Source organism: Ahaetulla prasina, chromosome 6 (assembly GCF_028640845.1).
Source record: "Ahaetulla prasina isolate Xishuangbanna chromosome 6, ASM2864084v1, whole genome shotgun sequence".
NCBI classification, from domain to species: Eukaryota; Metazoa; Chordata; class Lepidosauria; order Squamata; family Colubridae; genus Ahaetulla; species Ahaetulla prasina.
Window position 1 is genome coordinate 32,526,370 of NC_080544.1, and position 17,573 is coordinate 32,543,942.

General features: G+C 40.9%; 1 protein-coding gene and 1 long non-coding RNA gene across 6 annotated transcripts in view; one reads left to right on the plus strand and one right to left on the minus strand.

Annotated features, from left to right (window-relative positions):
- The window catches only part of KIF20B (kinesin family member 20B), a 67,964-nt gene that overhangs the window by 14,620 nt on the left and 35,771 nt on the right, over positions 1–17,573 (plus strand). For all 5 annotated transcript variants that reach the window (XM_058188870.1, XM_058188871.1, XM_058188869.1 and 2 more), the window contains exons 12-18: positions 1,290–1,452; positions 3,812–4,105; positions 8,842–8,981; positions 10,210–10,354; positions 11,521–11,743; positions 14,039–14,100; positions 15,162–15,281. In XM_058188870.1, the coding sequence (XP_058044853.1) occupies positions 1,290–1,452; positions 3,812–4,105; positions 8,842–8,981; positions 10,210–10,354; positions 11,521–11,743; positions 14,039–14,100; positions 15,162–15,281 (1,147 nt within the window). The remainder of the gene's footprint in view (positions 1–1,289; positions 1,453–3,811; positions 4,106–8,841; positions 8,982–10,209; positions 10,355–11,520; positions 11,744–14,038; positions 14,101–15,161; positions 15,282–17,573) is intronic.
- Positions 14,077–16,208, minus strand: LOC131201183 (uncharacterized). The gene is made up of 3 exons (XR_009155791.1): positions 16,100–16,208; positions 14,973–15,170; positions 14,077–14,182 (listed from the first exon to the last, which is right to left on the minus strand). It is a non-coding gene; the product is annotated as an uncharacterized LOC131201183 (long non-coding RNA).

Consider the following 17,573-nt stretch of genomic DNA (forward strand, 5'->3'; position numbering starts at 1 on the left):
AACTGCAGTAATTCGCTTAGCAACTGCGGCAGAAAGTTGTAAAATTGGGCCCAATTCACTTAACAATTGTGATTGTAGGCTGAGGACCATATGGTTTGAGTTTCAAAGATGCAATGTCTGCTTATCCAGGAAAAAAAAAAATCTGTTACGAAATGCACAAAGTCTTAAAACTGTCACGTTTCTTCTCAAATTTACCTTGGAACAAACAACACTCTTTGTCTTGTCTGATGTAATGATTTCCTCACTCTGCCATCCTTGTCATTAAATCATTTAAATAATTTTTCAAAAGTTGTTGACCTTTGCTTGTAAAGGTCAAAAAATTACCTGTTTTCCAGATCTTAGCGGACCATAGTTCTCTGCAGCCTTTCCATAAGATTTTCCTTCTATGTTGATTTTCTAGAGATACTCTTTTGTTAGTTGTGGCAAGATTATTGGTTTCTTATTTATATATATATATAAAAAGAGTTTACAAGCAGACATAATCTTTGGTTTTGAAACTTAAATGGCAGGGCTACGTGTATTTAGACTATTTTCCTTCTTGTAAGTTCTCTATATCGAAGTAGCAAGCTTTAAAACCTCTTTAACAATAAACATCTAAGTTAAAAATAGCAGACAAAGCTTGTTTCAGTCACCGTTTACCTGCACAGCCTCTTAGTTCTGGGATATCTGCTTTGAAAGAATTCTATCCATTGTGTTTCTCCATCATGTATCTTCATTTTCTTTTATGAATTCAAGTTTAGCTTTTGCTTGTTTAGCCAGGAAACTTGTATTTCATTAAAACTAAAGTTGGATGAACCCTAAGCCTATAAGTAGGGATAGATTTTGCACTTATTTCTAAAGTAAAAGTTTGTGGCTAACCTTCTATAGAATTTTTTTTTTTTATTGGCCAAGTGTGATTGGACACACAAGGAATTTGTCTTGGTGCATATGCTCTCAGTGTACATAAAAGAAAAGATACGTTCATCAAGGTACAACATTTACAACACAATTCATGATCAATATATCAATATAAATCATAAGGATTGCCAGCAACAAGTTATAGTCATACAGTCATAAGTGGAAAGAGATTGGTGATGGGAACTATGAAACGATTAATAGTAGTGCAGATTCAGTAAATAGTCTGACAGTGTTGAGGGAATTATTTGTTTAGCAGAGTGATGGCCTTCGGGAAAAAACTGTTCTTGTGTCTGGTTGTTCTGGTGTGCAGTGCTCTATAGCGTCGTTTTGAGGGTAATATGTTTTAAACCTTGCTGCAATGTTAAAAAAAATATTCTCATGCTTCATTCCAGGCTGCAACAGCACATTCCCTTTCGGGAAAGCAAGCTCACTCACTTCTTCCAAGGTTTCTTCAGTGGGAAAGGAAAAGTTTGCATGATAGTTAATGTCAGCCAGAGTCCCTCTGCGTACGACGAAACTCTCAACGTGCTCAAGTTTTCTGCAATTGCTCAAAAGGTAAATGTGTGCCAAAGATTAGTGGCTAGGAACGAATGCCTATGACAAAATTACTGTCAAAATTACAAAACTTTCAAGTTGTCAGACTTCATACCAAGATTTGATAATAAATCTCAGCTTTCTAGATAAGGTAGTCCTCGAATTACGACAGGTCTCGTTTAGTGACCATTTATTTACTAAAGTGAATAACTTTAGTGAAGTTATAACAGCAGTGAAAAAAGCGACTTAGTGTTGTGACCCAGACCCAAGTAGGTAGTAATAAACTTAGTCCATGAAAAAACAAACTTTATTCGAACAGCTGGGAATTACTTCATTCCCAGCGTCGTTCAACTCAAAGTAAAACAAATGCCTCCCAACACAAATTCCTCAGTTATCTAACAAACCTTAGTCCAATTAGGCAAACTTCCAAAGGCCCTTCCTGGCAAATGTCCAGAAGCCACAAAAACAAAGATGTACACGAAGCAGAAGATGAAGCAGAAGACACAGCTACAACATTGTTTTCCAGCAAAGCTCAAACGCCGGTGCTGGTCTGTTTTAAGCCTTATGGGAGGGGCCAATCATCTCTTGGCCCTACTCCCGAGTTGTCCTCTCTGCTTGAGCTGCTCTTGCCTTCTGGCAGCTCTTCTCATGCGTGCATTAGGAACAGGCTCCTCCTGTTCCTCTGCCTCACTCCTATCAGGCTCTGGAGGCCGGAACCTCATTTCCTGAGGGCCCTGGCCTCACCACAGCCTCATCGCTGTCTGACTACGTTGTCAGCTCCGTAGGCTACTGATGGATCACAACACTTAGGAGACTTATGACCGTTGCGATATCTCCGTGGTCACATGATTTACATTCGGATCCTTGTCAACTGGTTCATATTTATAACGGTTGCAGTGTCTCAGGGTCATGCAAACACCTTTGATGACCTGACAAGCTAAATCAATGGGGAAGCCAGATTGATTTCACAACCATGTTACTAATTTAACAGCTGCAGTGATTCACTTAACAACTGTGACAAGAGAAATCATAAAACGGGGCAAAACTCCACAAATTTCTCACTCAGCAACATAAATGCTGGGCTCCATTGGGGTCGTAAGTCGAGGATGACCTGTACTTAAAACTTTATTCAGTATTAGGCTAGTTTTGACAGAAGCTTCTGAGGTATTATTTGGCTCAAATGAGAAACTTTACTGGAGACAAGAATGAAGCCACTGTTGATTTGTTCACAGTAGCGCAAAGTAATCAACATTTTTGAGTAGGCCTGCACTGCAGTTTAAATTAGGTTTCCCCCCCACTTCCTTTTAGAGCTAACAAATACTTAATCCATCTGTTGGTGCCTCTGAGAAATGTCTGGTTCATTTGAGCAATTTATTTGAGAGCAATTCTCAAATGAAAATTCCAGAAGTTTCTATCCTTACTTCTGTCTTCACCTCTCAGATGTGCTAATTAGCAGTTTAAAGTGGGGAAAGGTCAGTGCGGGGTAGTGGTAAAAGTGTTGAAATAAATCCAGAACAAAACAGATTGAAGTCCACCCTCAGCAATGGAAGCTGCCTGGGTCTCTTTAGGATAATCCCCTTATCCCATCGGATTCTTGTGAAGATAGTTAGACATGAGGATCTCCTGAATGACTCTCAGATGAAAGGTAGGGCTATAGCTGTCACAAACAAGGATGTGTATTTTGATCCTAATCTTCATGATATTTCAAAAACTGGTTACATCAGTATATATAAGAAGAAATATGGTCATAAGTCATATTGCTTTTTGCAGTTAGGTTCCGTTTCGTTCTATTTCTTCTTTCCTACAGGAATATGGTGGAAATACTGTACGGGCAGCCCTGAACTCCCAGTTCATTTAGTGACCATTCAAAGTTACAACAGCACTGAAAAAATTATGGCTTATGACCGTTTTTCACACTTGCGGTACCCCCGTGGTCGCGTAATCAAAATTCAAGCACTTGGCAACTGACTCATATTTATGATGGTTCCAGTGTCCTGGGGTCAGGTGATCACCTTTTGCAACCCTCTGACAAAGTCAAGGGGGAAGCCGGATTCACCTCACACAACCCTGTTACTAACTTAACAACTACAATGATTCACTTAACAAATGTGGCAAGAAAGTTCATAAAATGGAGCAACATTCACCTAACAGATGTCTCACTTAGCAACATAATTTTTGGGTTCAGTTGTGGTCATAAGTTGAGGACTACGTGTACTGTCTTTGGAGAGCTTTTTTTTTTTTACATATGTAGTGAGCATCTATAAGAGTTACGATTTTGGGGCAGGGAATGGATAAGGATGAGGATAAAATATTCATAAATGCTAAAACAATTCCGTTAATTGTGGCTTTAAACACATTTTGTGATGTCCACCTTGAATAGGTCATGGTACTGGATCCTGATTCTCCCCAAGTGGAGAGAGTTGAAGCAGAATCTGAAAATATCTTTGATGATAGTGTCTGTTTACCCACGAAAAGAGCAACTATATTTTGGGAGGGGACCCTGGAAGATGTGATGGAAGATGAAGAAGAGCTGGTGGAAGAGGGTACTGAAGAAGACCAGGGGAATTATTTGGTAGAAGACACATATGCAAAGGAAGATGACCCAACTGATGAGATGGAAAGTCAACTCGAAGGCGAAGATAGTGATATTGTTATCAAAAAAGAAGAATATCAGGTATGTCTTCTACTGGTGTCCATGTGTCCCAATTTTCAACCAAAAAGGCTCTCTAATGCAGGGGTCTCCAACCTTGACAACTTTAAGACTTGTGGACTTCAACTCCCAGAGCTCCTCAGCCAGCAAAGCTGTCTTTAAAGTTGTCAAGGTTGGAGACCCCTGCTCTAATGAGCATGGATAGCATCAAGGCAATTTAAAATTAGGATAGGGTAGTGAAGAGAAATAAAAAAGGAAGCTTGTTCATCAGTTCCTATTAGAATTAATGCAGTTCATTAAGAGCGGGTATTTTATCAGGATACACTGTAAGCCGCCCTGAGTCTTCGGAGAAGGGCGGGATATAAATGTAAATTAAAAAAAAAAGGATTGGTGGATGGACCCTGCTTCCTTTCACATCGTGTCTTTGTAGTCTAACAAAGAAGATAGACTACCTTCAAACAACAAAGTCATATCTGGTTCCTTGGATATCTCACTAAAAACTAAGGAGGGGCATGTCTGGTTAGTAAAAATATGGAACATAGACTAGATCAGGGATCTGCAAACTTGGCTCTTTTAAGACTTGTGGACTTCAATTCCCAGAGTTCCTCAGCCAGTTTTGCTTTGCTGGCTGAGGAACTCTGGGAGCTGAAGTCCACAAGTCTTAAAAGAGCCAAGTTTGCAGACCCCTGGACTAGACTGAGAAGATTAAAAAAAAATCTGGAAAAATTGATGTCAAGTCATTAAACCGTTGCTCAGAAAATTACACAGAAGTAGCTGAATAATGTTGGGAGATACTCCAGGTGTTACCAACAAGGTGTATTTTTGGGGGGGGGGGAGAGAAACGGATGAACATTGAGCACTTTTCCAGAAAGAGAAAAATCATTTAATAAAATCAATATATCTCCAATATAAACTACATTTAACTAATATTTGTCTAATCAATAATCAATAGCTACACAAGATTGGATTATGCTTCATGCATTCAGTATAGGCAGTCTCTCTTTAGCTGTCGATGAGAACCAGTTTTGTTTAATTTAGATCTAGAGTGGTTGTGCCAACTTGTAAGATTAAAGACATTTTCTTTGAGGTTATCTTGCTCCTGTTACTGTCTGCATCATCTGCTTGCTTAATATAGTTCCCTTTTATTAGCCAAGTTCCTTCCATGGTAGTAACAGGAACTGAGCTGGACTCAAAGGGGCCTTTGCCTAGCAACCAAAAAGCAGAATTTTATATCTGAAAGCAAATCTAGCTTGTGTTTATCCTGCGTATCTGCAGCTTGCTTTTCTGCAACAACCTATACTCAAAGTTGATTTCCAACGCTCAAATTAGACAACAAAAATAAAAATAAAATGAAATATAAAAATGTCATAAAAACCAGCCTGTTAAATAGCAAATTAAAGAATATAATAAATCAGGTTGCTTTTAGAAATGAATTTAGATATAAAAGGGAGTTCGGCAGAAAGTAAGTTAGAGGGGTATCCATCCATCAGAATAGAGCTGGAAGGGACCTTGGAGGTCTTCTAGTCCAACCCCCTGCTCAAGCAGGAGGCCCTCTACTATTTCAGATAAGTGACTGTCCAGTCTCTTCTTAAAAACCTCCAGTGATGAAGCACCTACAAGTTCTGAAGGCAAGCTGTTCCACTCGTTAATTGTCCTCACTGTTAGGAAGTTTCTCAATTCCAGGTTGCTTGTCTCCTTGATTAGTTTCCATCCATTGTTTCTTGTCCTACCTACAAGTGTTTTGGAAAATAAGTTGACTCCCTCCTCTTTTGTGGCAACCTCTCAAATACTGGAATACTGCTATCATGTCCCTCTCTCCCCCCCCCCACCCGTCCTTCTTTTCTCTAGACTAACAAACCCAAATCCTGCAACTGTTCTTTATACGTTTTAATCTCCAGGCCTTTAATCATCTTAGTTGCTCTTCTTAACATCTTTCTTGTAATGTGTATTTTGTATTCATGGGTTGCAATCAAACAAGTCAACATGGTGGCTGCGAAAGTATGATCAAAGCTGCACCTGTTTCCTTATGAGCTTCAATTGCATATTGTGGCTGATATCTTGGATTGTTTTAACCACATCCTGAGAGACTCCGGTAGATTTGTCTTTTTGGAGTGACTGTTCTCTGGTTTAGAAGGAAATGCTGTAGAACAGGGGTGTCAAACTCAAGGATGCTTAGAGCTGGCCCATGGGGCCGGCCTGGAAATAGCAAAGGACCGGCCCACGGTGCCTCTGCTAGCGAAAACGGGGCATATGGGGGCCGCTCGTGGGCTCCCCGCACCCCTTTTGGCCGGCAGGATGCTGCAGGAGGCTGGCCGTCCCGTCTCCTTCCCCTCCCCCACCTGGCCATCCCACGGAGGACAACTTCAATGCTGAACCGCCCCCGCCAAGAAATCCAGTTTGATACCCCTGCTGTAGAAGGAAAGCAGCAGGATTGCCTAGGTACTGAGCAAATTGTTGCCTGTAATGGTCAGAACCAATGAAGACCTTGAAGAACCAGCGAAAGAGCCACTACCAAAACTATGCTCGGATGAAAGAAATCAGAGTTCAGGCCAGAACTATATCCGAGAAAGCATCTCAAATAAGACCCTCCCTCATTATCACAAAAATAAAGGGAGGGAGGAGGAGAGGGAAGCACATTCAAGCTTTGCAAGATTCTGTCATTCTGTTATAAAAGCAGTGTTGACCTCAGTTTCCTAGTCTAGCCTGACTAGGTCGTATCCTAAAGTGGGTGGATTCACAATTAAATTGTTAGCAATCCATAGATGAGCCACGGATGTTAACAGGATGCAACTCAGTGTAGGATGCTGCGTGGATGCTCAATTTATATGCCTATAAGCCACCTCCAGGTACCTCCTTGGTATATGACTCAAAAGGAAGTGTAGGAAGAACAATTTGGCTTTCTTTACACATTCGTGTTTTCTTGGAGAAAAGAGGCAGCTTCCTCCAACGTAAGCTTTCTTGCAGGGTTAGAAATCTACAGGCATATCCTGAATGAAACGTTAAAACAATAATACAGGTAATCCTGTTCTTACAACAGTCCATTTAGTGACCTATTTCAGAGTCACAACAGCACTGAAAAAAGTGACTTGTGACAGTTTTCCACACTTGCAACTGTTGGAGCATCCCTGTGGTCGCATGATCAAAATTTAGATGCTTGGCAATATTTATTGCTCATATTTATGACAGTTGCAATGTCCCAAGGGTTATGTGATCCCCTTTTGTGACCTTCTGACAAACAAAAGTCAATGGGAACGCCGGATTCGCTTAACAGCCATGTGACTAACTTAACAACTGCAGCAATTCGCTTAACAACTGTGGCAAAAGTGGTCTGGATGGGGAGAAACAGGCTCAAGCTCAATCCCTCCAAGACGGAGTGGCTGTGGATGCCAGTATCCCGGTACAGTCAGCTGCAGCCGCGGCTGACTGTTGGGGGCGAGTCATTGGCCCCAATGGAGAGGGTGCGCAACTTGGGCGTTCTCCTGGATGGATGGCTGTCCTTTGAAGATCATTTGACGGCCGTCTCCAGGAGAGCTTTTTACCAGGTCCACCTGGTTCGCCAGTTGCGCCCCTTTCTAGACCGGGATGCCCTATGCACGGTCACTCACGCTCTCGTGACATCTCGTCTGGATTACTGCAATGCTCTCTACATGGGGGTCTCCTTGAGCACCCAGAGGCTCCAGTTAGTTCAGAATGCAGCTGCGCAGGTGATAGAGGGAGCCCCTCGTGGCTCCCATGTGACACCTCTCCTGCGCAGACTGCACTGGCTGCCTGTGGCCTTCCGGGTGCGCTTCAAGGTTCTGGTAACTATCTTCAAAGCGCTCCATGGCATAGGGCCGGGTTACTTACGGGACCGTCTGCTGCCACCGAATGCCTCTCACCGACCCGTGCGCTCTCACAGAGAGGGACTCCTCAGGGTGCCGTCGGCCAGGCAGTGCCGACTGGCGACACCCAGGGGAAGGGCCTTCTCTGTGGGGGCTCCCACCCTCTGGAACGAACTTCCCCCAGGACTCCGCCAACTTCCTGACCTTCGAACCTTTCGCCGCGAGCTTAAGACACATCTATTTATCTGCGCAGGACTGGACTAGAATTTTAAATTTTGAATTTGGTTTTAATGGGGTTTTATTATTTGTATTGCTATTTTTAAATATTCGGCCTTATGTAATAAGTTTTTTAATTGATGTTTTATTTTGTATTTATATGTATGTTTTATTTGGCTGTAAACCGCCCTGAGTCCCTAGGGAGATAGGGCGGTATAAAAATACGAAAAATAAATAAATAAATAAATAAATAAAATAAATACAATAGGGCAAAATTATCTAAACAAATGTTTCTCTTAGCAACAAAAATGTTGGGCTCAATTGTGGTCGTAAGCCAAGGACTACCTGTAATGGGTAAAGAAGAAAATGGGGAATACCTATACAGGTGATGTCTGTTGATAATATGGGCTGTACTGTGAATGTATTGAGTTAGGAAGTGGTCCATCTTTGCTAGAAGACGGCCTTATTCTGTCCTGCATCTTTTGCCTAAGCGACAGGATTATGAGAGTTTAGCATCAAGTCTAAAGAAACTCACTTTGCATGTCATAACATAGAATAAGGGTCTCCAACCGTGGCCACTTTAAGCCTGGAGGACTTCAACTCCCAGAATTCCCCAGCCAACTTTGCTGGGAGTTGAAGTCCGCCAGGCTTAAAGTGGCCAAGGTTGGAGACCCCTCACATAGAAAGTCTTATATAATATCTATTTCTGGTTCTCCTGTTTAGAAGTTACTTGATATAATAGAAGAATTGAAGAATAAGCTGATAGAGGAAAAGACAGCTAAGCTGTACATGGAGCTAGACATTCGTAAAGAAGTTATTCAAGAATGTTCCAATTATTTCAGTGCAAAAGAGGGTGACCTCAAGTAAGTTTTCTGGTGGGTTTTTTTTTTTTTGTGTGCGTCTGGGGAGTTTTAGGATATACAACAAAGGTGCATGCATATTGTGTCAGAGTTTGTCAAGGTCAAGCTGCTTAAATCAGTCAGCAAATTTACTTAACAGTAATGGAGCTATTCCTTGTGAATGTTTAGATAAAACAAGGATTGGAAAAAGGTTTTAGACACTACTCAACATTTAAGATTGCCACTTAAAAGTTGTTCACTTGTATACTATTGATAAGTAGTATTCTCATTCACCCGTAAAGCAACCTTTTTCCAGATAACCTGAATTATAAACTTCTACTTAACAAAATGGACCAAATGTGTAATAGATGTTGATTATGTAATTACATAAAATGGCGTCTGGCAGATGAATTGTCCTGATATATTCTCTAGCCCAGAGGTCTCCAATCCCCCTGGCCACAGTCCTACCGGGGCCATGGCTGGCTGGGGCATTCTGGGAGTTGACGTCATCCAGGCTTAAAGTTGCCAAGGTTGGAGACCCCTGGCATAGTTGACACACATACCTGCATATGTGCATCGGCCTGATGCTCATGTAAGTTGAGCTGCACGCCCACTGGCCTGCCACTTGTGCGACCCGGTTCTTCTCTTCCCCCCCTCTCCTGCCCCTGGCCAGGCCACCAAGCCCCAAAAGTTGGAGGACTGCTGCTCTATCCTATTTATGGAGAAATAGGAAGTTTATAAGGAAAAGCTTTTAGGATTTGATTTGCCTGTATGAGACATACTGCAAATTGGATGGAATGCCACTGGAAGCCTTGTTCATCAGTTAAAATCCTATGTTTACATAAATTAATGGTATAGTGCGATTTTCCCATTCCCAATAAAGGAATGGCCAGTTTTCCTCCTAGGAAATTTTTTTCCAGGTTCATCATGATAATAAATGATGAACGTATCTTTTCTTTTATGTACACTGAGAGCATATGCACCAAGACAAATTCCTTGTGTGTCCAATCACACTTGGCCAATAAAAATTCTATTCTATTGTATTCTAAAGTTATTATGCATAATAAAGAACTTGCCTACAAAGTGCAATTTCTCATATCCAATACGCTTAGCTCTTCCAGCTAAGGTGTTTTGTTTTGTTTTGCTTTGCTTTGTTTTGTTTTGTTTTTTTAAATAATTAGTTGAAGGGGGTAGATTGGTATGATTTGTTTCCAGGAAGTCTACAAATTATTTCTCTTCTTGATCCATTTAGAAAGATCTTTAGCGATAAAGAAGAAATAATGGCGAACACGTGTGAAGAGCGGATGAGCATTTACAAGGAGCTGCTGAAGGACTGTATCACACTCCCAGATGTCAAAGGTGGAGCAGAAGAGACGCTAAAAGAAGGCAAAAAAGTGGTAAGTTTTGTTCCAGCAAACGTAAGCAATTGCGTTAACAGATAGTCCTCAGCTAATGACCCCTTGTTCAGAGATCGATTCAAATTTAAGACAGCGCTGAACAAGGAGACTCACAGTGGGGTCCTTGAAGGTGCAGCATCCACACGGTCGCACGATGATGATTTTGGCAACCGGCTCACAATTGCGATGGTAGCAGTGGTTATGTGATGGCCATTTGCAACCTTCCTTTCGGGTTCTGACCAGCGGGAAATGAGGATCACGTGACATCGTGTTAAAGATTCGCTCAAGAACCGCAACGAATTGCTGCGTCTGCTGCTGTAAATTGGCATGGCCACGTGACATCAGGATTTACAGCCACCTCGTTTAGCGACAGAGTTGCCAACCTCAAGGAATGTAGTTGAACAAGGACTTCCTGTATTTATCTCTTCCTGCTAGGTCAGCCTGTCAGCTTTGAGATACGGCCAGTGAAGCTGCCATCTTCAGCTTATTCTCAGCAAGCAATGCTTGAGCAAGCCATGGCTTACCATATTTTTTGGAGTATAAGACTCACCGGAGTATAAGATGCAGCTTAGTTTCTAGGGAGGAAAATAAGAAAAAAGCTGATTGGCAGGTGGATTGGCCTCCCGGAATACTCCCAATCAGCTGTTTCCAGAGGTGAATTTTAGGAACAGGTTCCATGGTTGTGAGCTTTGTGCCTTGCTTTTTTTTTTTTTTGCTTTTTTTCTGCCTCTGAAACTCTGTTTCAGAAAAAACTTTATTCCTGCCTCTGAAAGCCTCCGAAACAGCTTCAGAAAAAAAGCCTCTGAAGCTCTGTTTGGGAGCTTCTTTTCTGATGCTTTTTTCAGCCTCTGAAACCTCCGTTTGAGAAACTGGGCAGGGCTACATTCGGAGTATAAGACGCACCCAGATTTTCACCCTCTTTTTTTGGGGGAAAAAGGTGCGTCTTATACTCCAAAAAAATATGGTAATTTGATTTCTGAACCCAGGCCTGTTCTCCTTTCTTCCTTTTTTTCCCCCTTTCCCAGATAGATTTGGAGTATTTCAACAATGCTGTTAATTTGCACTTCCGAGACTTTCGACGTAGTTGCATGTTTTCTGTACCTCTCTTGTTTTCCCTCCTGCTTTTAAATGGCTTGTTGTTGTTGGGTTGTTTTTTTTACAACAAGGGAAGTGAAGACGGAGAACCTGGAAGCGTGGCGGACCTTCCCAGTATGGTGGGGTCACTGCAGCAGAACGTTGCTGATATTAAGCAACAGGCAGAAGCGGCGTTTGGCATACTTGATGCTTTAGAAGAACCTCAACTGACCATCGAGCGACTTGAAAAGCAATTGGCTGATATTACAGCGGAGCTCGCCCATGCTCGAGATGACCTTTTTAGCCGGAAAGAAGGTACACAAAGAGCAAAAAACCCAGTAAAATTATAGGTAGTCCAGAATTGACTGTATTTTTCGGAGTATAAGACGCACCTTAGTTTTTGGGGAGGAAAATAAGAAAAAAGCTGATTGGCAGATGGATTGGCCTCCCAGAATTCCCCCAATCAGCTATTCCCAGAGGTGAATTTTAGCAGCAGGTTCCTTGGTTGTGAGCTCTGTGCCTTGCTTTTTTTTTTGCTTTTTTTTCTGCCTCTGAAACTCTGTTTCAGAAAAAACTTTTTTCTGCCTCTGAAAGCCTCCAAAACAGCTTCAGAAAAAAAGCCTCTGAAGCTCTGTTTGGGAGCTTCTTTTCTGAAGCTCTGTCTGGGGCTTTTTTTCTGAAGCTCCGTTTCTGATGCTTTTTTCAGCCTCTGAAACCTCTGTTTGAGAAGCTGGGCGGGGCTACATTTGGAGTATAAGACGCACCCAGATTTTCATCCTCTTTTTTGGGGGAAAAAGGTGCGTCTTATACTCCGAAAAATACAGTATGTTGCTAAGTGGAAAATTTTTAAAGTGAGTTTTCCCCTATTTTATGACTTCTCTTGTCACGTTTGTTAAATGAATCGCTGCACTTGTTGAATTAGTGACGTGGTTGTTAAGTGAATCTCGCTTGACTTTGCTTGTCAGAAGGTCGCAAAAGGTGAATCGCATGACCCTGGGACTCTGCAACCGTCATCAATGTGAATCCGTTGTCAAGCTTCCAAATGTAAATCACATGATCATGAGGATGCTGCAATGGTCAAAAGTGTGAAAAGTGGTCTTTTTTTCAGTGCCGTTGTAACTTCGAATGGTCACTAAATGAACTGTTAAGTCGAGGAGACTACTTGTATTGGCTGCATTCTGAAGGAGCATGCAGCCAGTTTCGCAAGTCAGGAATGCGTGTGGAGGGAATGATTTCCGCTTGACTTTAATTTTTAGCAATTTAAAAGGGAAATTAGTGTTCCTCAATACCATATTTTTCAGAGTATAAGACACACTTTTTTCCCTCCTGAAAGAGGCTGAAAATTTGGGTGCCTCTTATACTCCTTATACTAAAAATATAGGTTTTATGAAGCTTTTTTTCAGCTCTAATGAGGCATTAGTGAGTGAAGCGATCTCCGTGGTTTACCTGCTTTTCTCATTGCTTCTGTCTCCAAAGATCAGTTGTGCTTTAGAAGCTTTTTTTTATCCCCAAGCAGGGGATAAAAACCAGCAAACTAATGTGCTGAAGCTGACCAGACTAAGGACACTAGCCTGGTAGGCAGATTTCCCCCCCCCCCATTTTCCTCCCCAAAAACTAAACTGCATCTTATACTCCGGTGCGTCTTATACTCTGAAAAATATGTACTGGTAGTCCTCAACTTACAAAAATTCATTTAGTGACCGTTACAACGACGTTACAAGTTGCAACGCTGAAAAAAGTGATTTATGACCATTTTTCACATTTACGGCCGTTGCAACATCCCCATGGTCATGTGATAAAAATTCAAACGCTTGGCAACTGACTCTTATATAAATAAGATGGTTGCAGTGTCCTGGGGTCATGTGATCCCCTTTTGCAACCTTACGACAAGCAAAGTCAATGGGGAAGCCAGATTCACTTAATAACCCTGTTACTAATTTAACAACTGGGGTGATTCACTTAACAACAGTGGCAAGGAAGGTTGTAAAATGGGACAAAACTCACTTAAGAAATGTCTTACTTGGCAACATAAATTTTGGACCCTATTGTAGTCATATGTTGAGGACTGCCTGTACTATCAAGGCTGGGAAATGAATTTGGTTCCAGGTCCAAAGGAACTCTAAAACTCAATAAAAGCATTCTATAAATCAGTATGTAGATTAAGTCTATTTCTTCATTGTTTGAAAATAAAAATGAATGAGTGATGAATATTAAAGATATGTTAAACATAAGCACTAGTATAATTGTATCTTTTGGGTTTAATTAAAAAATGAAAAATAGATTTTTAATTACAGGGGAGCCTAGCTGTTTGGCAGGAAATGCTTCGCCATTTGACCAATCAGTAATTTTACTTATCTTAAGGGTTCGTTTATAAAGAAGATAAAGATAATGAACAAGATAAATGCTTGTTCATTAATAGCAGATTGGGTAGTTATTTCCTAACCAATTTAACTGAGTAGTATTGAATGTTACATGGATGTTATCAGATTTACCAAAAAGACAAAAAGTAAAGGTATCAAGAAATTTTATTAAAAAAATTTTTTTCTAAACAATTGAAGTAATTCTTCTCATGGTACTTAAAATATATTTTAAAAACTGCTTACATTCCAGCCGCGGGAATGCAAGAAGATAAACTGAGTGAATCTGCTAAAGTTCTTCAAGATGCTACTGAGGTAAAGATTGTTCATTACATTCAAATCAGGAACAAATAAGGTAGCCTCTTTCGTCCCAAAAGCACAACAAAAGTTGATTGGTCTACGGAGAGAAAAATGGGGAGATAATAAAATTGCTTGCTCTTTCTTTCTCACATCCACCCACAGCATTCCCACCCCTGCCAAAAAAAACCCAAAACCCTCAGAAAAATCATTAATGAAAAAATTGTTGTTAGAAGGCACTTTGTCAGTGAATATTGGCATACAGAGAATAGACCAGAACAGAACAGAATAGAATAGAATTCTTTATTGGACATGCAAGGAATTTGTCTTAGGTGTATATGCTCTTAGTCTACATAAGGAGAATAAAATACATTCATCAAGTAAAAAGATACAATATTTAGTGATAGTCAAGGTTACTAATAAGTTATCAAATCGTACTAGGAGACAAGTAAAAACAATATAAATTGAAAGATGGTTATGGTTATAATAATAAGTGGGAAGAGATAGATACCATGTTTCCCCAAAAATAAGACTCTGTCTTGCATTTTTTTGAACCCTGAAACAAGTGCTTGGTCTTATTGCCATGCGCTCAAAAGCCCAATTGGGCTTATTATCAGGGGATGTCTTATTTTGGGGGAAACGGTACTAGTAAGGAAGAGAAGAATAATAGTAACACAGTCTTAGTAAATTATTTGACAATGTTGTGGGAATTAGTTATTAAACAGAGTGATGGCATTCAGGAAAAAACTGTCCTTGTGTCATTTTTTTTTTTGGGTGTGCAGTGCCCTATAGCGTCTTTTTGAGGGTAGAAGTTGAAACAATTTATGTCCAGGATGTGAGGGATCTGTAGAGAAATAGACTTTCAAACTGAGGAGGAAACTCCAACTCACATTAGGGATCATCTGCAGCTCGTGGGTAGTCATCTCCTTCTGCAGAGGATTTGGGACAAATCTTCTGTAACTTCCTAAACCAGGACTTAATGAAGCTAGCACAACCCAGCTTGAGATGATATTTTGTTGGAAGTTGCCCACTGTGCGCAGACACATCTCTTCTCAGGCTTCTTTCTCTTTCTTTTCAAGAAAATGGCTCTACAGAACAAACACATTCAGGAGCTGAGCCAAACTGTGCAACAAAAGGACAAAGAAATAAGTCGGCTACAAACTCTGGTTGGTCACTTGGAAGCTACCATAAAAGATTCTGTGAGTATTTCATCTGTCTCCCTGATCATGTTACAGGTGTAGCTGTGTCGCCTGTTAATGCCAAAGTCAAGATTTGCTAAGCTTTTAGAGGTAATCCAAAAGTCAGTTAGAACTGGGCTCCGAAGACAACCTTTGGAATTTTATTTTCTTGTAAAATTCAGCCTCTGTACTTCCAATCTATTAAGACAAAGACTTTTGAAGATAGTGTATGATAAAGCAAAGAGGGCCTGCTGTTTGTTTTCTTGAAAGGTATGCAACTCAAGGTGCCAAACACTTTCTTTTACTCCTTGGTTTCCTACTCTGTGGATTTTTTTTTGCCCGTAATGAAACGTAACTGCAGGGAGAAAAGTAACATTTGATTTGCTGTTGGACGTAACAAAAAATGTCTGCTCTCTTAGAGGCAGTCTATACATCCCATCCTGGCTCTTGAGATAGCACTTAGCAATAGCAGTTAGACTTATCATGTTTTCCCGAAAATAAGACCTTGTCTTATATTTTTTTGAACCTCGAAATAAGCGCTTGGCCTTATTTTCGGGGAGGTCTTATTATTTTGGGGCACGTGGAGGAAACCAGAGGAAATGGCGGGGACCGGCTGCGCATGTGTTTAAATATTTTTGGGGAGGGCTTATTTTCAGGGGGGGGGGCTTATTTTAGGGCATGCGCTCAAAGGCCCGATTGGGCTTATTATCAGGGGATGTCTTTATTTTCGGGGAAACAGGGTATATACTGTTTCACAGTGCTTTATACTGTAGCCCTCTCTAAGCAGTTTTCACAGTCAGCCTATTGACCCCAACAATCTGGGTTCTCATTTTACCCACCTCGGAATGATGAAAGGCTGAGTCAACCTTGAGCCTGGTGAGATTTTGCTGGCAGCCGGCAGTCAACAGAAATAGCCTGCAGTACTGCATTCTAACCACTGCACCACCATAGCTCTGAGATGATGCACAATTGACTTAAGTTTGAAGGTGTCTTTGTAGATTCTTTGTAGATTTTCTAATTCAGTGAAACCAAAGGTTGCTCTGACCAAATAGGCATCTTTGCTATATTATAAAATCACCTGCAAAATGAAACAAAGCCTCTTCAGTTCCAGCCCCTTGATCGTTGCCATCGTATCATAAGCAGAAACAATACTTTATCCATCTTCTTACAGAATAACCTTAAGGAATGCCTTAATAATGGCCATCTGACTGGGAGCTTGCATGTACCCTTATGATAAATCCTCCTTTGGGCAAAATGATAATGATGAAGAGACTTATTTTCTCCAGTGACTCGAGGAGCTACACCATTAACAGTGTACATCATAATATGGAGTCATCCATAGGCACGACAAAGAAGGATTAGACTAAATACGATCTGTGGAAGTGGGAAATCCCAACTCCCTCCAGTAGTGTGCCAAAACCAAATGGACACTTTACAGTTAGGATATCATCATGAGATTAGAAGATGAGCCCTCCAGATCAGAAAGTATTCAAAAAGCCACTGAGGAAAAGCAAAGACCAAGTATGAGCATTTATGTTGTAGATGGAGCAACGTTGAAATGCCAACTAACATGGCCATACCAAAAGGAAAGACTGATGCTGTAAAGATGCAAATGCACACCATTGGTAAATGAAACATCAGATCCATGTGCCACAACAAATTTGATATCGGGGTAGAAATGTCAATATTTTAGATTGATATTCTGGGAGCCAGCAAGCTGAGACAGACTTCAATGTACCCCTTCACCCCAAAGAAGCATCAGATTATAGACTAGACATCATTAACCAAAAAAAAGGTGTCAAAATTAGAGCCCCCGATACTGTCTTGGATCTGAGTAATGCTACCAATCAATTCAAGACTCTGAGGTCGTGGCTTCCTCAAAAATCCTGTTTATTGCACATATCATATTAGCATGGTCAAATGTGAAACCAACACTGAATTCCGTACTTTTTGGAGTATAAGATACAATTTCCCCCCCTCCCCTAAAAGAGCCTGAAATTTTGGGTGCGTCTTATATTCCGAATATAGCTTTTTCGAAGCTTTTTTTCAGCCCTAATGAGGTGCTAGCGGGTGAAATGATCTTCCGCTTTGCCTGCTTTTCTCATTGCTTCTCTCTCCGACAATCAGCTGTGCTTTAGAAGCTGTTTTTTATCCCCAACCAGAGGATAAAAAGCACGCCCACGTGTGCGCACGCTCAAAACCAGCAAATTAATCTGTTGAAGCTGACCAGACTAAGGATGCTAGCTTGGTAGGCAGATTTTTTTCCTCCTATTTTCCTCTCCCAAAACTAAGGTGTGTGTCTTATACTTTGGT